At 36.0% G+C, this 21,805-nt stretch overlaps 1 protein-coding gene across 9 annotated transcripts in view; it reads left to right on the top strand.

Moving 5' to 3' along the window:
- Window positions 1-21,805, top strand: part of ABCC9 (ATP binding cassette subfamily C member 9) — a 142,541-nt gene that overhangs the window by 18,621 nt on the left and 102,115 nt on the right. For 8 of the 9 annotated variants that reach the window (XM_036865706.1, XM_036865710.1, XM_036865702.1 and 5 more), the window contains exons 7-15: window positions 1,515-1,681; window positions 3,030-3,272; window positions 5,145-5,339; window positions 7,351-7,503; window positions 8,015-8,170; window positions 9,343-9,477; window positions 11,966-12,128; window positions 16,969-17,009; window positions 17,939-18,081. In XM_036865706.1, coding sequence (XP_036721601.1) covers window positions 1,515-1,681; window positions 3,030-3,272; window positions 5,145-5,339; window positions 7,351-7,503; window positions 8,015-8,170; window positions 9,343-9,477; window positions 11,966-12,128; window positions 16,969-17,009; window positions 17,939-18,081 — 1,396 coding nt within the window. The remainder of the gene's footprint in view (window positions 1-1,514; window positions 1,682-3,029; window positions 3,273-5,144; window positions 5,340-7,350; window positions 7,504-8,014; window positions 8,171-9,342; window positions 9,478-11,965; window positions 12,129-16,968; window positions 17,010-17,938; window positions 18,082-21,805) is intronic. The other variant, XM_036865707.1, reaches the window with a different exon arrangement.

Genomic DNA, 21,805 nt, shown 5'->3' with positions numbered 1-21,805 from the left:
AACTGTGAGATAATAAATGTGTGTTGTTTTAAGTTTCTGAACCTATCATAATTTGCTAAACAGCAATAGAAAAGTCAATATGCTTACTGTTCTTGATTTTTAATTTAACTTCATCGTGATCAGAGAACATTCTTTATATGATTTCCATTATTTTCAATTTATTGCTTCTTGTTTTCTGAGTATATAGTGTGTACTAGTACCATGTGAATTTAACAATAATATAGATTTTGAAGAGGTGGTGTATTTTTATAATATTAAATATCAATCTTATACATATAAAGTAGTTCGAGGTGGTTGATAATGTTCAGACTTTCTAAATCTTCATTAGGCATATGTGTACTTTTTATTGTCTTTATGAAAAATGACACATTTATCATTATTAAAAGTTTAAAAATTTTCTGATAATACTCTGTCTTGAAGTCTATTTTATCTGATACTAATATAACCACTCCGAGTTTCTAATGCTTCTTGTTTTCATTGTATAGCTTTTTCCACCCACTTATTTTCAATCTACTCTTTCTTTATATTAAAGGTGAATCTCTTTAGATAGCACATAATTTGGTCCGCTTATTTGTTCTAAATCCATTCTGACAATCCCTGTATTTTAAGCTAAAAAAAAAGGATATAAGTTTCTATGCCAATGTTCAGTTATTTTTCTCTAAGGAAGTTGTGATCACCCTTAAACTTTCTGGTTTTGATAAGTGTTGTCCAAGCGGGATTGTCTTATGTGTATTTTAGATTTCTTCTTCCTCATCTCATATTCATTTGTACTGAGCTTTATTCAAAGTTCAAAGTATACTGGATCCTTGACAACAGATTTCTAGGAAAGTTTGTGCTTTCATCTCATATTTCTGCAAAATGCTGTCTGTGGTTATGAGATGATATAGATCCCTACTTTTCTGACCTACTTGTGGTCTCATTTGCTCTGTAGGATCAGTGTTCTTCTCTGTGTACTGTGGATGCCTGTGGTGTTTTAAACCATTTGAGTGAGAAGAGTCACTTACTACCTGAATTCTGATCAGTAAAGCAGAAACCCTATTACATTGCTACATAGATTCCATAATAATTCCAGGATAACACCCCTGGAAATTGCAACATACTTACTAATGGATAGGTTACACAGATAACAGTTTGTTAACTCTTCATATAATCAGGGATTCTTAAAAAACAAGACCAAAAGATAAAGTCAACTTTAAAGTCTATAGAATTAATTACACGTTAAGTTCTGTAGAGTATAGTCTGTCCTTATTTACATGTCTCCTTATATCTGCACATCTATCCCACATAATCAGAGTGGAAGCACTAATATTTTAAAGTCATTATCATACTTGCAATTCAAAACTCCAAAAGTGCACTAAAGCATATCTGTTGTTTTCTTAACAAATAAAATTATCTGGAAATAGAATATCTTAAATTGTCTTTGTCAACATTGTATTTATATTGAAATTTCAGTGAAGCTTTAAAAAATAGCAGTGAAAGATTGTATCTTTTCTTTTTACTTTTTATTTTTCCAGCCTTATTCCTGTATTGGGTAATGGCCTTTATCACGAAAACCATAAAGTTGGTCAAATACTGGCAGTCTGGTTGGGGAGTATCAGACCTGCGTTTCTGCATCACAGGCATAATGGTCATTTTGAATGGACTCCTGATGGCCGTGGAGATCAATGTCATTCGTGTCAGAGTAGGTATCTAGTGATTTTTGTATAGTTACTGGAGTGCAAGACCCGAATATTAAAGATCATTGTCAGTTAAGAATCAGTATTTAAGAGGATAAACAGTGGAATATCATCTACGTGTATAAATATAAAATTGAACTAATTACTAAGTTTCAGACCATTAATGTTCCCGAAATCTCAATATGACCCTGGAATCTATTTACTGTATTCATTCATAAATATTGGTCGAGTGCCTATGATGTGCCAGACATTATGCTTAGTCTATATTATCGATGAAACTGTTTTCATCAGGTAGTTCCATCATCCATGATTGGTCCAAAGCAAACCTGGCTTAATCAAACTAGTGTATTCGCAGAAATTTTGAATGGAAAAGAAGATAACCTAATCCAGTTTGCTCATTTCATTGATGAAGAAACTTCTGTAGACATAACTCTAGCTTTATAGCCAAAGTAACATGGTCAAGTCTCATACCTGGTCTGTGATTACAAACCTATTGTACTTCCCACCACATAACGCTGCCCGTTATATAGTGTGACATACTAGTGACTGATTTTTCTATGTTCATTTTCCATCACAGCACTCTGAGTTTGCTGTGAATGACATGATACATGTTGCAATGGATAGTGGAAACAGCGAACATCAGCCAGACCACAAATTAACAGAGAGTGACTCAACAGTGGTGTTGATAACACATTTAAGCAATCTGCATGATGTAAAAATATTCATTTAGTTGAATCTACCACTAAGTATCATGAAATATCGTGAAAGGATATCAGGAAAGATTGATTTTTAGCGATAACTCTCTTTTAGAGGGGTAATTGATTTTTAGCATTGGCCCCAGTGTATTAAGTGTGAAATTCTGGAATTTAATTAGAATCTAGTCACAACGAAAGGGAATTTTTTTTTCCTCAAAAGAATATTTCAGAAAGGGATGGAAAGAAGTATGAAAATATAAATTTTGGCCTCATGAAATGAAAATGTAGAAAAGGTTAAAATTTTATTATTTATTTATTTATTTATTTATGGCTGTGTTGGGTCTTCGTTTCTGTGCGAGGGCTTTCTCCAGTTGCGGAGAGCGGGGGCCACTCTTCATCGCAGTGCGTGGGCCTCTCACTACCGCGGCCTCTCTTGTTGTGGAGCACAAGCTCCAGACGCGCAGGCTCAGCAATTGTGGCTCACGGGCCCAGCTGCTCCACGGCATGTGGGATCTTCCCAGACCAGGGCTCGAACCTGTGTCCCCTGCATTGGCAGGCAGATTCTCAACCACTGCGCCACCAGGGAAGCCCAAAATTTTATTTGTAATATGTGGAAAAAGAATTAGGTTGTTATCCTGTGGAATTTTTCTTGCCACAGAGATATGTGTTCTTCATGAATCCTCAGAAAGTGAAGCCTCCTGAAGACCTCCAGGATCTGGGTGTGAGATTTCTTCAGCCGTTCGTGAATTTACTGTCAAAAGCGACCTACTGGTGGATGAACACGCTCATCATATCCGCTCATAAAAAGCCTATTGATCTGAAGGCGATTGGAAAATTACCAATAGCAATGAGGGCGGTAACAAATTATGTTTGTTTGAAAGATGCGTATGAAGAACAAAAGGTAAGTGAGTATCTGTTTTTCATGTCCGTGATTGTAGAGAATGGGCCTATTAATATAAAGGCGCTAAGCTTAAATAATACCTACGGTTAAGGAAGAGCAGATTTTCTCGATCTGTCTTTCCCAGTAGTTTTGAGTCATGTTAACTGGACTGCTGAGAATATACCAGAAGAGCCTATGAAATATGGTGTGTTAGTTGCCCAGTCACTACATGAGGAGGGACAGAGAGAAGACTGTCTTTTCTCTAGGACCAAATGGAAAGTAAGAATTAAGTTCAGTAATTGTGTATGTCTAATCCTTGTCACCCTATATTAATAATTCATGGAATTTTTATTGTCTTTTTTCAAGTAGCTTGTCAATAATTTTGTTATTTAAAGGGAAAATATCCATGAATAACTTTTGAGAAACTAAAACCCTTAAATTAATTATTAATTAAAATTTGGATTCTGTATTTCAAAATTGGGGAGCTAAATTAAATAAAGGGGCATCATCTACCTACTCCATGTATCATCCTATATGTCTGGCAAAATTGGTTTCTTCTTGTACTTTCTTTGGGTATTTATAATTGCTTTTAAAAATTTAAATATCAGAATCTTTGGATAGTTTCAATGTCTTGTTATCATTCTGAGTAGTTATGTGCGATAGCCACCGTGGTAGATGTATTTTATATTGCTATCACCTACAGATATTATTGTAATTAAAAATAGGAGTATTTACACCAACATTGGAAGGGAATTGGGTATGATGGATCAATTAAAGAGTTTTTGGCTGTTCTAAATCAAGATCAACAAAGCATTTATGGTAAATGATGAAAATGACCTCTGTTTTGTGTCAAAAATGTGTGTTATGAAATTAATATTGCAGGAAATGGTTACTACAAACGAACCTGAGTCATCTCTCTGGTTTCACCTCTGGGAAAAGTATTGCATAATATTTTAAAAACGTCTTTTCTAAAGTAAAGATGAACGCTATAGCCTAAGCATAGCTTAAACTTTCTGAGTGCTCTTTATAATACAGGGTCATTGAACTTGGTGTGTTAATGTCTTTTATCAATAAACTTTAAAAAATAACTGAATTATTCATCTCACAGGGAGTTGAATATGAAACACGATTGAACTGTAATGCATTGAGTTAGCTTCTTTGCCACGATGAAGAAACTCTATCTACTTCCTCTCCAAGATGTAATTATGATTGTTCAGGTCTTAAAATCTTTTCAACACATGATTGTAGAAGTGTGAAGCCATGAGTTGGCTTGAGCAAATATGCCATTCTTCATTCTGCATTTCTTTAAGGAATAACTAGGAAACACAAGTCTAACGTAACTTTTAAAAAATTATTGACCCCTGTTTATGGAGATGGGAAATACCTGGAGAAGAAACAATTTGAAGTTGGATGATCTCTTTTGTTTAGCTTGTAACTTGATAGGTGAATCTCTTGTAATCTGGTGACTTCAGAAATCTTAACTAGACTGTCAATAACCTGGACCTTTGTACTTTACTATTTTCTTTTCCATACAGTGTTATTTGGTAATATTCATGACAGATTTATTCATTTTCTAAATCAAAGGGAATTAAAATTAGTTTGGTCTTAAGAATTTGGGGTCATCTTTTGACAACTAAAAATGATACAAAATGTTTGAAAAAGTGGTCTGGTTACTCTTCATTCTCTCTATTTCATTAAAACACATTCAGTAGTTATTGTTTACAAAGGATGCAAGGATACCAGACTATATGTACTGTATTGAAAGGGATTCAGTAACATTTATTTTTAATCTTAAAATACCAGAAATATTGGAAGAGATTTCCATAGTTCCTAAGATTAATTGCCGCTCTATTGTTTTATTATGGTTCATCAAGTTTTCTTTTTTTCTTTCAGAAAAAAGTGGCCGATCATCCAAATCGGACTCCATCTATATGGCTAGCGATGTACACAGCTTTTGGGAGACCAATTCTACTTAGTAGCACATTTCGTTATCTTGCTGATTTACTGGGTTTTGCTGGACCTCTCTGTATTTCTGGAATAGTTCAACGTGTGAATGAAACCCAGAATGGGACAAATAACACAACAGGAGTAAGTTTGTGGTGCTCTTGAAAGGAAACATATTATTGGCAAATTTCTTTATAATTGCTACTTTTTAAAAATGCAGTTTTATGAGCAGTTCAAACAGGCTTATTTACAGAGAATTGAATGCTTTTTAAAAGAAAGAAAACAATAGTTTTCCTTGTAGAGAAAAACATGAGTGTATGTATTCAATGAATGGATGTGGCCAACAAAATTATTTCTCAGATTCAGAGGCTATAAACATTTAATAAGCGTTTACTGTGTGCCGGAAACGATGCTCAGAAATTTCATATTGATTATTTTATTAGATCTTTATAGCAATTCTGTAAAGAATTTTCATGCATGAGTACATGAGGGTGGCTGGGTCACTTTTTTAGAGGCCTATGACCAATGATATTGGCAATGTGATTTTTAGTATGTACTTTTATCTTTTCCTATATAGTAAAAGCCATCACCCTGTTTCACAATGATCAGGGCAAGTCACATTATACTTTTACTAGATATTATGTTACTGTTGGGGACTATATAGTATAAATTATTTGCTGTTATAAATTTATATCTTATATTTCCTGTTCTTAAGAAAGTCTGCATCATGAACTTCCTACCTAGTTTCTTTCTAAAATAAGAGTTGATTTCCCTAGTTTCACATATAGAAACTCTAGTCCAGATGAATCAGTTTTCCTTTTCTATTCTCTCAATCTAATTTCCTGTCCTCTTTTCTTTGCCTTTTAAAATTGTACACATTTTCAAAGCCTGCAGTAAATGCTGCGTCTTCGGTGAAACTTTTTCTGCTTGTCCTCGTTGGAATTTGACTCTCCTTGGTACCATTCTAATACATTGTTCACTTTGCATTGGCACTTACCATAAATACTATTTATTATGAAGCAGGTTATATATGGATATACTTACCTTTCTAGGTTGTGAGCTCTTTTAAACAGAGCAACTAGGAACAGTTCCCATTTATGCCCACAATGCTTAGCCCAGTTCCTTGCGTATATTAGTGCTCAATTGTAATAGAGGTGAACCAGATATTTTACCATTGAATACACGTTTGTGATGTTTTGTCCCTAGTAGCCTGATTTACATACAGATGTCGGAATTCCACATAGAATTCCATCATCCCTCTCCCTTACACGTATTAACCACGTATTTTTCTGAGAAGGAAGACACTTACACATTTGTATGTATCCCCAGGAAAGGAGAGGAAGGGACCAGAAGTAGAATTTAATGGATCTAAACCATAAAAACTGAAGAGTGCCCAAATTGACATGATGTGTTGATTTGAGTGTTGCTTTTCCCTTACTTCTAACAAACAAGTTACCATATGCTAGTTACAAACAAAAAGCAATCAATCTGTATATTCTTATGATGACTTCAGTCATAATCTGACTAAAACAGTTTTTCATAAGTTGTGTTTTGTCACTGAAAGTGTCATGTGGGTGAAATAAATAGCCAAATTATGTATTTTATAATTTATAATTTATTTCATTATATGAATTCAGATAGATGAAGATCAGAAAAAGTCAACTCTGTAGAATTATTTTAAATTAATAAGGCTATGGAAATTGTATTTTTGTTTCATTGGTCTTGGAAATTTTATTTTTGTCCCATTGGTCTTGCTGACCGACTATCAGCTTTGTAGCTTCTACTTCTAAATTACAGTCTAAACTAACTTCTATCTTGGTTTACTATTTTCCAGTTAACTAAGGTAGACTATATCTTTGTAGAAAATGTATTCAACTTAAAAATTTTAGATGTACCTTTTTTCCTACAAATGCCTTCAGGCATTTCCAGCCATCTTAATGATCAATTTGGGATTTTTTACATTGAACTGGTTTGTATTTGTATCTGTGGATATTATGAGGAAAAACCAAAATTGCCTTGCTGTGGCTCATTCCATTGCTGTACTATAAAGACATTGAGTTTTTATATTTAACAACCATGTATTGTCTAATACATGCAAACTGTATACCAGTATATGAACAGTTTTAATTTATATCTTTTTTTCTTTTGGGATAAGACTTCAGAAACCCTCTCATCAAAGGAATTTCTTGAAAATGCCTATGTTCTAGCAGTTCTTCTGTTCTTGGCTCTTATTCTGCAAAGGACATTTTTGCAGGCTTCCTACTATGTAACCATAGAGACTGGCATTAATCTCCGTGGAGCCCTGCTGGTACGTACAAGCTTTGAATGATCTTGGCCTCTTGCAAATGCCACATACCATCCAGTGATAGGAATGGTAGAGGCTTCAGTTGAGTTTTTTCCTTCCATTTTCACTGTGATATTATGACATCAACACTTCTAGGATCTACTTAATATAAAAGAACCACAGAGCTAATTAATAAACCCACTGAATTAAAAATAATACTTATAATAATACATTAAAATATTTTGAAATCTTGCATTTATTTATTTCTGTTACTATTTTTTCCAGAGGTTATGTTTCAATTTGAATATATGTTTAGATTATATCACCAGAAAAAATGTTTCTATTTAGTTGAGGACTGAAAGTAACAATACTGAAATGAAAATAATGGTTGACTTAAGAAGATGGCATTATAGGGTTTTTCTCCTTTTTTTCAAAAATTTTTAAAAAGTTACTTTTTTCAATGAAAATAAATAAGCATAATGTTGATTATTAAGTTTAGAGCTTCAAGTACATTTCTTTCTTTTTTTTTTTTCAGGCCATGATATACAATAAAATCCTGCGGCTTTCTACATCTAATTTATCCATGGGTGAGATGACCCTGGGTCAGATCAATAACTTGGTTGCCATTGAAACCAATCAACTCATGTGGTTTTTGTTCCTGTGTCCCAATCTATGGGCTATGCCTGTTCAGGTAGATCAATATAAGTAAGATTCTTATTTGCAGAGGAAATAAGAACAAGAAGATATCAGTTTTAAAATTTATTGTTTGTTTTTTCATTTGTAATGGAAATCCAAATCCATGTGTATGTCATTCACAGTGCTTGGCACAAAGTAAAGATTTAGAATATGCTTTGTTTTATTTTATCAAAATGTGTTTATACACAGATCAACTAGGTAGCTGCCTACATGGTGTAATTTAAAGTGCATCAAAAATTCCAGGCTGCCTCTAAATGACTGCATCAGAGGTGACCTGAAGGAAATTTTCATTTTGATTGGAATTCCCAAAGAGCCAAATTGATTAGTCACTAAACATGTGCCGTTGCCTCCAGAAGGTCACTAATAAGCTGTTATCATTGGCATATAGGCATGGGTTAAAGGCTTTAACTGTATGGATACAATTCATTAGTTGACATCTTGAGCTATGATAAACTGAGCTATTGGGAAATTGAAAAAAAAAACAGCAAGAGAAGATAACAGGGTTAAAACCTGAGTTTTAAAAAAAGAAGACAGTGACAAACCAGAGAGGCTAGGCCTAAGTGGTTCAGTCTTCAGTTTGGGAAATAAATTTAAAAAGGGAAGTAAGGTAAGATGGGGCACCAACATTAGCTTCTCCACGGTTTTAGTTAGACCTACCCTTTTTGTCATTAAGTGACTTCTGGGGTCATTGAGGAGCTGACGAGCTCAGATCATTTAGTCCACGAACAACTCTCTTGTTCTCTTACATGATGATGCTGGTTCTTACTTTCTATCCCCCTTGCCTTGATAAGCTAATACAATTCCAAGAGAATATGGGATGTTAAATTTATGGCCGGTGACAACATTTTCAAGAAAAATTTTGTGTTCTTTTAAAAATTTGAAGCCTGTTTCAGGTTGAAAGCATCCTTGGGACCACTCTGCAACTTCATGCAGTAAATTGGTTCGGCACCAGTTGTACACATCATGACACTAAAAATAAACTCCAGCTATTTAACCTTTGCCAAATAAATCATAGTAAAACTCAACTGTCACAGTTGAGTTGACTTCCAAATACACTTAATATAATAATTAAGAAACACTGTCATTTCACTAAAAAAATCCTTCCTTTCATGTAGTGGTCCCCACACCCCTATTCTTTTTCCCCTTGCCTTGTGTTTTCCTTGCTAGATCATAATGGGCGTGATTCTGCTCTACAATTTGCTTGGGTCCAGCGCGTTGGTTGGTGCTGCTGTCATTGTGCTCCTTGCGCCAATTCAGTACTTCATTGCTACAAAGTTGGCAGAGGCTCAGAAGAGCACTCTTGTAAGTAACATCTTTTGGAAACTTTATTAGGAAAATCTAGTCGTGTGGTTTTATTTTTAAAATATAGGAAATTAATACATACCACTCAGGATTATTTGGAAATCATTATATTCCATTTCAGTTCTTAGGCAGCAAATGGGAAATTTCTGGGTTGCTCAACAAATTTAAAAGTGGATTTGACATCTAAGACGGAATGATCTTAGACTCTAAACACAAGAATCCCAATGCCTGATGTTTTCACGAGTCATGATGTGCTGAGGCTTTGGATCTTCTTGTAGATCACTTACCTATACTTACGGGTACTAGAGAACCCACTTATGGGTACTTTTGATTACACGTACATTGGATGTCAATTACTGACGTGGGAGAAATGGATCGAGGAACAAATAAAGGGTCAGATTTGGTGCTTCTGAAATTAAATGTCCCTAGGGTTGAATCAGACCATGTGATGAGCTATGGAGTTACACTGAAATGTTTCAGTGGCAGCTGCTCTGCCTGAGTATGTTCGTGGTCAACTTGGCAAGCAAGAAAAAGTTTGATTATTGACCCTTTCTGGCTTCAATTTGCCATGAAATCATTTTATTTGAGCAAGAATTGGCTTCTTTTAAAGAAATATTTGCAAATAATAAAATTGTTGACAGCATGTTTAGAAATAAAGTTTGATTAAATACGAGCAAGGCTGTCTGTAAATCAGGTGTGAAATGTAGGGATGCTGCCACTGGTGGACTGTTTCCCAAGTTGGTGTTTCCACCGTGACAAGCAAGTCCCATGTCACACAAGTGGTTTTTTTTTTTTCACACACACACACTGTATTTTATTTTTACAAGAGATAAATAGACTGACACCAAGCATTGTACATGGATGACCACAACAAAAGCAACAATGATTGCAATTACCAAACATGAAACACACTCATACTATGTTATAATATTGACATTCAGTCCAGTAATCCTCCACTGTAACAGCTCCTTTACTTTGCAGTGAAAATTGATTTGTATATTCTTTGCCTCTGAGTCCTACACAAGTGGTTTTTATCACTTGTTTTTCTGCCGCTTCTGACGAGGTTACTCATTATTTCTGTCTGAGCCATCTACCCTCTTTACTCCAGGACAGGGATACAGAAAGGTGTGGAAGAGGGAACATGACAAACCAACATCTGACTTTCATTTAGCCATTCATACTAATTCGTTCACTCACCAAAGCAGTCATTGATAGGCACTTAAGACCCTCAAGAGACAAAAAGGTGAATAAAATCAGATCATTTGCTAATGCCATTTGCAGCAACATGGATGCAACTAGAGATTATCATACTAAGTGAAGTAAGTCAGAAAGAGAAAGACAGATACCATATGATATCACTTATATGTGGAATCTAAAAGATGACACAAATGAACCTATCTATGAAACAGAATCAGGGACATAGAGAACAGACTGATGGTTGCCAAGGGGGAGGGGTTGGGGGAGGGGTGGAGTGGGAGTTTGGGGTTAGCAGATGTAGCATTTATACATAGAATGGATAAACAACAAGGTCCTACTGTATAGCGCAGGGAGCTATATTCAATATCCTATGAGAAACCATAATGGAAAAGAATATAAAAAAAGAATGTGTATAATATATGTATAACTGAATCACTTTTCTGTACAGCAGTAATTAACACAACATTGTAAATCAACTATACTTCAAAAAAAATCAGATCATTTGCTGCTTTTGCTTCCTCCTATCTGCCTTTTGCCACTCTGCAGATCCTTTTGAGAGTTCACAGGTGATATTGTACTTTCCTAGTAATTCTAATGTAATATTTGGAGGAAACTGAAACAGTTGACTAAAGAGACTTTTGGATCTGCTACACATCTCTTTACAGTTAATCCAAGTGGTTGGCAATCAGTACATCTAATTTAGGCTTTACACAAGAGCTTATGAAGAAGGAGGTGGAGATTTCTTGAAGTTAAAAATAATAGGCTTGGTTTCAGTAAGTGTCTTATGAAGACTCAATGTGAACACACACAATACTGTACCCTCACATTCCCAAATCAGAAGCAAACTGACTTTTCTTATATTCATTGTTTCTCTTTTCCTAAGTATGAGTGATAGTTCTGAGGGGAGAAAGAAATGATTTACATATTAGAAGGAGCCATTGGAAGCCTCTTTATCATTTCCCTACATGTCTGTGTGTGTTGTCTGCAGACATTATTCAAGGAAATCATGTGAAACTTAAGAAACTGCTTTTGTTTAAACCAAAGCAACAGAGGCATAAACAGTTTTTTAGGTGGAAAGAAATTTGAGGCCGTCTCATTCAACTCTTCATTTTCACACTGGAGGCAGCAGTACAGAGAGTTTCACTGCTTCTCCCGGGAATCTCACAGCCATCATTAGACTCAGAGCCGGGCAGAAATCACACTCTCCTCAATCCCTATCTAGTACGTGGTCTTGCCTCTCTGATTCACTTGGATGCAGCTTGCATTGTTTTTTTATTCCTTTCTTTTATAGGATTATTCCACTGAGAGACTGAAGAAAACAAACGAAATACTGAAAGGCATCAAACTTCTAAAGTTGTACGCCTGGGAGCACATCTTTTGCAAGAGTGTGGAAGAAACAAGAATGAAAGAACTATCCAGTCTCAAAACCTTTGCTCTTTATACATCACTCTCCAGTAAGTTGCTGTTGCTCTGAGGACCACCAAAAAACATGTGGTCTGTTCACTTTAACTTGTGATCATTGAGACATTCTAGGCATCAGAGGAAGCCCATTTATTTTCTCCATTTGTGTGGTCCAATAGCCGCTAGCCACGCGAGGTTATTTAAATTTAAAGAGCAGAGTTAGACAAGCTTAGAGTCAAGTAGACCTGAATTCAGTTCTTTACAAATGTGTGTCTTTGCCATGTTACTTGACATCCGAAATCCTTGGTTTCTTCATCTGTAAAATGGGGATGGTGATGATTAGTAGTACTGATAATTGAAACCCTCTTATCAGTTACAGTTGGGATGCATCGTGGGTTTTCAGTAAAAATTTGTTTATTTAAATTGATTTGACTGTAATGCTATTGATCTTGTCCCCAGACATCCTTAAAAATTATGTGAGGTTGTCTTCCCTGTCTCTTTGGGAGCTTATGTTATTATATTTCCTCGAAGATTGCATGTGAAATGCCAGTTTTGAAAATTGAGGAGAAAATAGTGTCAGCATTTCCAGATGAAAGAAGCCAGACTGCATTCACATAAAACCCTCTTTTCCAATACACTTTCAAGACTTTTTAAATACAAAGCATTTTCTCCACAACTCTAATTTTTAAAAAGCAATTGCTACAAAAATATTATTGTTTTTTTTCTCAAAGAGTGACACTGAGTACTCTCAAGAATAATGAGTTTGTGTTAGTACAATTCTTCTGAACTTAGCCAAACTACTCTCACTAATATTTGATTTAGTTTGTGTGTCAGTTTTGCTCATTTCTATTGTTCCCCAGACCTTCAACAACTTAAAGTTTTGGAGGTTTATAGATTGTTTCCTTTGAATTCTAAACTACTTGAGTCCTTAGAGATTATAAACACTACTTTTGTGAAATGGATTTAAGGAAAATATTTGGTTTATATAGCTCATTTATTCTAGCCCTAATGCTGGATACATTAGAAATGAAATGGGAAGGAGATTTATCTTCCAGCTCCGCACCACTGCTAATATGGTGTCAAAACGCTAGAAGATGGAATGATCGATATCCACTTGCTTATATGATAGTACTCTAAGCTGCTGGCTCCTACAATATATTTCTCTCTGCAGTGGACTGAAGTTCTCATGGCGAGGATGGATACAGCCAGAAATAATGATGATAATAATAATAATAACAAAAATATATTTAGATACTCAGCCAATTATTGCCATAAGTAGCTTTACATATGTCATCCTATTTAATCCTCACAACAGCCCAATGATTTTGATTCTTTTTTTTTTCTTTTTTTTTTTTTGGCCACGCCACATGGCTTGCAGGATCTTAGTTCCCTGACCAGGACCAGGATCGAACTCAGGCCCCAGCATTGAAAGTGCAGAGTCCTAACCACTGGACCATCAGGGAATTCCCCAAAGATTTTGATTCTGTTATTACCTTCGTTTTGCAAATTAAAAGATTAAGGTGGAGAGAGCTTAAGTAACTTGAATTTCCCCCAAATCATCCAGCTACTAAATGGCAGAGGTGGGTTGTTAACTCACCTTAACCCAGTTATGTAAGATTTGGGTTGGTTTTTGAAAGTCAGAGACAAAAGAGAAGAGGACAGAGGAGGCTATACTGAAGAGAAAAACAAGAAATCATGATGGTGAAAATGCATAATCATGTTTTTTTTTTTTAAACATCTTTATTGAAGTATAATTGCTTTACAATGGTGTGTTAGTTTCTGCTTTGTAACAAAGTGAATCAGTTATACATATACATATGTTCCCACATCTCTACCCTCTTGCATCTCCCTCCCTCCCACCCTCCCCATCCCACCCCTCTAGGTAGTCACAAAGCACCGTGCTGATCTCCCTGTGCTATGCGGCTGCTTCCCACTAGCTATCTATTTTACATTTGGTAGTGTATATATGTCCATGCCACTCTCTCACCTTGTCACATCTCACCCCTCCCCCTCCCCATATCCTCAAGTCCATTCTCTAGTAGGTCTGTGTCTTTATTCCCGTCTTGCCACTAGGTTCTTCATGACCTTTGTTTTTTTTTTTCTCCCTTAGATTCCATATATATGTGTTAGCATACTGTATTTGTTTTTCTCTTTCTGACTTACTTCACTCTGTATGACAGACTCTAACTCCATCCACCTCATTACAAATACCTCCATTTCATTTCTTTTTATGGCTGAGTAATATTCCATTGTATATATGTGCCACATCTTCTTTATCCATTCATCCGATGATGGACACCTAGGTTGCTTCCATGTCCTGGCTATTGTAAACAGAGCTGCAATGAATATTTGTTTTTATGATTATAGGCAGCAGGAATTCTTATATCAGTGGTGCAAAGTTCCACTTACACCACTTCCAAGTTTTCCGATTTGGTTACGTATGGTGTTGGTGGTGGTGAAGAGCTTCCATTATCTGAGTTGAATGGACCTGGCTCTAAATCTGAATTCTGCCACTTCATAGCAGTATGGCTTTGACCAAATTACTACTTCTATCCTCCAAGCCTCAATTTTTTCATGTGTAACAGTGGAAAATAACAATCTCTACCATGTAGGATTGTAGTAAAGATTAGAATAGATTAAGGAATGCTGCAAATGTTGATTGACTTGTTGATTGACTCTATTCCAGGCACTACATCAAGGGCTTCCTACTCATTGTTTTGTATAACGCACCTGGCAAGTGGGCTAGTGTTCAATAACCTCCCTCAGTTTCCTCCTCTAAAAATTGGTGTAATAAGAATAATACCTTTCTCACAGGTATATTGTGAGAGTCAAATGAGGCAGTGGACGTGGCACTGTTCTGTAACTGTTAAAAATATTTTGTAAATAGTATTTGCAGAGTACCATAAGTTTAGACCAAAAAAAAAAAAACCAAAAAAACAAAAGAAAGAAAGAAAAATGTCAACTGTATAACATGGTGGTTACTGTTGAGTCTTAGAGTGCAGGCTGACCTGGAATGAAATCCTGCCTCAGCAACTTGTCTGCTATACATCCTTGGTCAGCATTTGGTGGCGTCTTGGTTTCCTCATCAGGAATTTGGGCTGTATTCAGCATACCTGGGGGAATTAAAATAAGATAATGTATGTAATGTGTATAGAAAAGCACCTGAAACATAAAAGCGCTCAATCTGTGGTATCGGAAAATGTTGAAAAGCAAAATTAAACAGGATAAATACTAATAAAACTGAAGATCCATCTCTGAATCAGTGTTCTTGCCACTGGAGATCATATCTGGGGGGCAAAAGAGATTCTGTTAAATCATTTCCTAATCTCCACTGCCAAATGGTCATGTGCTGTTTATGGATTTCATTTTTTGGCCAAAGACAAAGGCACGATTTTATTTTTTCTCTCTTCACTTTGATAGAGTTTTATGCGGAGAAGTGGGAAGAACATGAAGCTTTTGACCAGAAAGGTCTGGGTTTTATCCAAGCTCTGTCATCTCCTAGCTTGGAATCTTGCCTGTGACTCATCTTTCCTAAGTGCTTTCCTCATTATTGCGCAGGGTAGTTGTAATCATTAAATAGGAGAAGGCACTCCCGTCATACCTCAGTAATTGTGAGTTGTTGAGTAGTGGCAGAGTGAAGTGGTGGTGAGTACGGTCTGAGGAGCCCAGCTGTGTGACCTCGTGCATCCCATCCTCATCTTTATAATGAGGTAGGAAGGGTCCCCGATAACCTGCACTGGGTGCAGAGTGCCAAATAAATAGTTTTTAGTAAAATAGCAGCTGCTCTCTCTCTTCCTCATCAAGAGGAGATTACTTATTTAAAGATATTTAGAATGAGTTATAAATAATGATGTGGAGGAAAAGAATGAAATACACTTAGAAAAAAAAGGTCATAATAGCTAGAGAAAGATGAAGACAGAAACATGATTCTTCATCTGTACTGTTATGAGTCTCAGAGCCGCGTTTGGATTGCTGCTACCGTACAAGAATTCGGATTTGATAGCTAAGCCACCTGTGGACCTTCAGAAGCACAGGCTGAGTCTGTACACGGTGGTAAGGACAGTTCATGAGAGTGGTTCATGAGAGCTGGTGATAGTTTTTAGATGGACTGTCTTCTGAGTGTCAAGAAAACTAGATTATAGTTCTTGCTCTGCCATTGTCTGGCCCTGTTACCAACTATGCAGTTACTTTTTGGTCCTCCGTTCCTAAAACTCTATGGTTTATGACAAAATAACTACAAATCATCAACTTGGCTTTTTATTTTTCCTATTACTTCCAAATGCTAGTATTCTAGCCTAAATATGAGTTTTTCTTATTTCAGTTCTGCATATTATGCTTATCAAATGATAGTGCAATATATTCCTGGAGAGATATTTAAACAAGCAGAGGGCCCAAGATATGGAGCTATTTTATTAAACAAAAGGTCTATAAGTGAAAATTAATATCACTGCTGGAAGGAGATTTTTCACGTGATGTCAAATTCTTTTTATCTGTATAATATCCCAATTTTTATATTTTTAAGTTAGTTTAGTGGACCAAACAAAATACAGACCGTGAATACTCTGAAGAATGCGTATATGTTAAATTCTAATAACTTTATCTAAATTTTGCTCTTTGTAACATGTCATAAAAAATATAATTTTTCACATTTTCTGGTTAAGCCTCACCTATGGGAGTTCACAACTGTGAACCAGGAAATACCAACTGGGAAATGTTTGTGGACTCAAGACAAAAATGTTACTTAATGTACTTGGTCCTTCCTGTACTTAATTCCTTCCTTCCTTAATGTACTTGGTCCTTCAAGGAAAGTTAGAGTAATAATCGATGATTAATTAAAGTTACTGAAATGTCTCACAGTTCACTGAAACTAATGTATTTGGTTTCTTTCCACAGTCTTCATGAACGCGGCAATTCCCATAGCAGCTGTTCTTGCTGTAAGACACTTTTTCTTACCTTAAGAAATGGACTTAAGTCAGTGTTCAGAAATGACTTAGGAACAAGAATGGGTGGGTGGTAACCTATATTACCTCATCTTCAGTTTTCTCTTCGCTGTCTCCATTGTGATAGTTCTAATCCGGGGTTTCTCAACCGTGGCACTGTGGACCTTTTTGGTCCCGATAATTAATTCTTTGTTGTGAGAACCTGTCCTCTGCATTAGGATGTCTAGCAGCATCCCTGGCTTCTACTTATTAGATGCCATTAGTACCATCAAAAATATCCCCAGACACTGCCAAATGTGTCCTGGGGAGCAAAATTAACGGAGGTTGAGAATTTACTGACCTAATCTCCATGACCTGGTTCCTGGACATTCTTACAAAATAGTGCTAGATCAACAACTGGAAAATGTTAAATGATTACATTATATTTCAAACAAAAAGGACAAACCCAGGAACTAGTATTATACTTAGAAATATTTGTAAATAAGTCTGCCTTGGATACCCTTGTTGGTGATTTTAGGAAAGATCCACAATAGGGACCCTAAAACAATGGAATGTTTCCTTTCTTCTCTCAGAAAATTTAGTATTGGTTGGAAAGAGCCTGAGTAGGTGTGAAGAACTCTGGATTCTCTCATGGTTATTCTCCCATCTCAGTAATTTGACAGAAGTTAATTTTCTAATCTGTCAATAGAATCTGTTTTGCCCCTTTCACAAGTTTACTGCTAGAATGAATGTAAACCATTAAGTACTCTACCAATAGCAAGTGTTATTTTTCTTAGGGAGGGATTTGGATGAAGCAATTGTATTATATTTTTCAGAGTTGCAATGGACATATTGGCATAGTAGAATTTGTTAGGCTTGTAAAATTGAATGCAAGTATTTGTGAACCTTTCTCCAGCTTTCTCTAAAATCCTTTCTTTGCACAGACATTTGTGACCCATGCGTATGCCAGTGGGAACAATCTCAAACCTGCAGAAGCCTTTGCTTCATTGTCTCTCTTCCACATCCTGGTCACCCCTCTCTTCCTGCTCTCCACTGTGGTCAGATTTGCCGTCAAAGCCATCATCAGGTATGTGCTGGAATGTCTGGAGTTCTTTGCTTGATTATAGAAATACTATCTGCTCATGGTAGTAAGTTAGAAAAAGTATAAAAAGAACATCCAAATCACTGCCCAGAGATAACTTGTTAAAATTTTGGTATGCTACCTTTCAGTCTTTTATCTATTTCATATAAAAATAATTATTCTAAAATAAAAATTTTGAACTTTGGGGGGTTATTTTCCCCCTCATTAAAACCATAATGCATGATGTTTATTGGCTACATGATATTCCATTGTTTGGAAGTATTCTAATTTATTTAATGGTTACCTCTTTCTTAGACATTTAGAATGTTTCTATTTTCACCCATGTAACATAAATAATGTAAATTACATTTGAGAGAAGCATCTGTTTATCTTTAAACTTTTCTCTGATTATTTTCTAAAGTCAGATTTCTAGAAGTGGTCTTACTTGTTCTAATAGTATGCATCTTCTTAATGCCCTTGATGAGTATGGCCATGTTGTTTTCCATTGAAGGAGACGTAGGTTAAAATGTGTACAGATTTTTAAGTTTTTTTAAATGAATATGGCCATAATGTTTTCCAGCAAAGCTGGGCCAGTCTATGTTTTTACCAGCAGTGATGGAGAATGTTCATATCAACACATATTTTCTGTTTTAATTTTAGTTTAATTTGGCAAAAAAAAAAAAATCCAGGCTCACAGTCTCTGAAAATGGAAAAACTTTGCAAAACTGAGTGCGGTGTTCTGTTAATTTTAAGTAGACTTCTATAGGTTTCTAAGCAGTGTAGACTTTATCTCAGACTCACAATTTCCCATAAAAATAGTTGTGGTCTGATAATGACCATTTCCCCACCATTTTTACTTGTATTATATAATAAATATGTTACCAAACTATATTATACTACCCTGTATGTGCCATAGTGCCATAGCTATGTTTCAGTCTATATTATATACAAGGTAGTCTTAAAGTAGTATTTTGCTTTTTGCTATAAGGTCTTATAAACCTTATAAAACCTCAGCATGTTTCATAAACAGTCATTATCATATTTATATCTGGCCTTTGAAAGAAATGCCAAGATGTTTCAATACAGAAGGAAAAATGGAAAATTGAGGCCTTAAATATACTAAGCATAGTGTTGTCATTAACAGCAATGTAGAGCATCTATTGTAAGGTCCTTTAAAATGAAATACTTTCCCAATGTCTATGTATTGTTAAGCAAACTATTTTTTAATATTCAAGATACCAGAACCTCTAGTTTTAGGCAATAGTTTATATTGGCTTAACAAAGGCTTAATACCAAATATCATTAAAATTCATATACCTTATCTTACTATAAACCAAGTTCTGATTGTTTACACTAATACTGTAACAAGATTTCAATCCTATTCTGTAAGATATGCTGTTAGTAACAGATTCTGGAGCTGTTAAGAGTTTAAAGCTCAGGCCCTCTGACCTCATCTGCCCTCATTTTCTTATTGTTCTGACTTCTGAAACACTTGTACGGATCACTGACTGATTTCTGTAGCACCACTTCCAAATTAGGCAGTGCTCTGGAAGGGAAGCGACTTCAAACAATAAAACTGATAAATGGCCAGAGTCTGCTATTTTGGTTCTTATTTTCATTTTCTCCACTTAATAGCTGTCCCTCTCACGGTTGCCTTTTTAATTGAATTTGACTTTGTGCTACAAGTCAAACAGAAAGCAGTTGATCACTAATAATAGATCAGTCCTCTGAAATCAGGAGGTTACCAAGCACCGAAAGGACTTTAAGAGTTGCTGTGAAAAAAAATTAATAAATCTAGGCGTGTGGGTTTCCCCAAGTCCATAGTATACAATCCTGCTGTAGTGAATCCTAGTAAAGCTGAGCGTGGATCATAATCCCTGTATATTTCTGCATAACACTCTCTCTTCTGTACGTTCCAGGGAAAAGGCATTTGCCAGTTTGATAAAGACCAGTCTGTTTTCAGGGCTCAGCTCCAGATTTCCCAAGCCATAGGCCAAATAGAATCAGCTTATAAAAACTTGCTTCTCTAAAATGAATTTCAGTGGTTGATTTGTGGGTCCTCGGGAGATGACCAGTCAACAGAGGAGGCCAGTCCTTTTTCCCACTGTGTGCTGGTTCTCGGAACCCAGATGAGCGTCTTTCCCAGTGTGAACTGGGCTTGGCATTTCCTTCTCTGCCTGGGAACCCGTGACCAGGCTTTAATGCCAGTTGGCCCACAGCGAGTTGAGCAGCCTGTTTATAATCGGAGACTTTGGTTAGCTGATTTTGAAACCTCCTTTTCAGGACTGTGGAAGTCATAAGTTCTTTGCTACACTCTGAGATGCATGCAGAAATTTGGTGGGTTAGAAGAGGGTGCGGCATACTCCGCAACTTGTGTTAGTTGTGCCTGTAAGAGATGTGTAAACTTCTCTGCTGGAGGAAGATTCCATGCCATGTAAAATTCGTTGCTTCGAGAAAATTCTATGCTTTCTTTTAAAAATGTTTAGCTTGTTAGACAAAATTGTCTTTGCGGTGCTCACCGGGTGGGACCTTATGTATACATAATAAAATGGAAGAAAGAGGCCGTTAAGATTCAGGTTATCTCCCAGTAACCCCAGCACCCCACATCATTTGAGTTTTCTGGACCTTTTATGGTGATGTGTTCCAGTCTACATTTGCAAAACGGAGGGAAGAAATGAAGAGAAGTAGGAAAGTCACTAGTTTCTAAAATGTTAAAATACTTGAATTAGTGATTTTTTTCATGATGCCTGCTGTACTTGTCCTCTTTGCTTTATTTGTAAGAAAATAGTTTATGTGTTTTGCTTTTCTGGAGGAAAAGGTTAAGTTGTTATATTGTATCCTTTATAAATAATCTGAGTTTAGGTTTCTGGTACTTGACGTACAATGCAGTATCTATATCCAGAGATGTTATTTACCAAGGAAAGAAATGTGTAAAACTAATCCCTTGCTTTGGTGGACGATAACTCTTGTGTCCTTTCTCTCATTTACCTCCCAAAGGAAAGTACGCTTGGCTAGTCTACTGTGATTACCTTCAACCAAATAAACTGTTAGTATATTTATCATAGAACATGCTCACAGGTTGACCTGGTCCACATTTACAAAAATTTCATGGTTTCCACAAGAAAACACATAACTGCCAGCAACAAAATCAGTTATTCCCCCAAAACATAGCGCCTGTCCAAGGTACTCAAGCTGTATGTAAACACCCAAACTTGAAAAGTGAAAAAAATATCATCGGTAACAAAACCTTAAATACTTTGACGAATTACCTAAACAAATGAGAAATTAGTAAAACGCTGAACTAAAAGGTGATGGAGGCAGGATAGGGAGTTGTTTGGTATCAAGTTTACCTGCTTTCAATACCTGCACAGCCATGGAATACTCACTGTTCAACCACAAGCATATTATTTGGTGCCTCTATGGCTCAGCTTCCTCACTTATCAAATGAGCATCATAATGGTTCCTGCTTATGGTGGTTGGGAGAATTAAATGAGATAATACATGAAAGATGCCCAGCACATTGCCTACATATTTTAGATATTTAACAAATCTCCGTTTTACTAATTTAACACCATTTTATTGAACTCTGTTTCGTGCTTCAGAGATATATCTTTCTGTGGATCCACATTCATTTATTAAGCAGTTCAGGTACCTTGCTAGGCACTGGGGATGGCAAAGATGAAAGATGGAGTGAAATCCACAGGAGTCCACAGTCTAGCTGGAGAGACTG

Source organism: Balaenoptera musculus, chromosome 10 (genome assembly GCF_009873245.2).
Source record: "Balaenoptera musculus isolate JJ_BM4_2016_0621 chromosome 10, mBalMus1.pri.v3, whole genome shotgun sequence".
In the NCBI taxonomy this organism is placed as follows: domain Eukaryota; kingdom Metazoa; phylum Chordata; class Mammalia; order Artiodactyla; family Balaenopteridae; genus Balaenoptera; species Balaenoptera musculus.
Note: the sequence above shows the minus strand (reverse complement) of the source record. Positions and strands in the feature narration are given on the sequence as shown.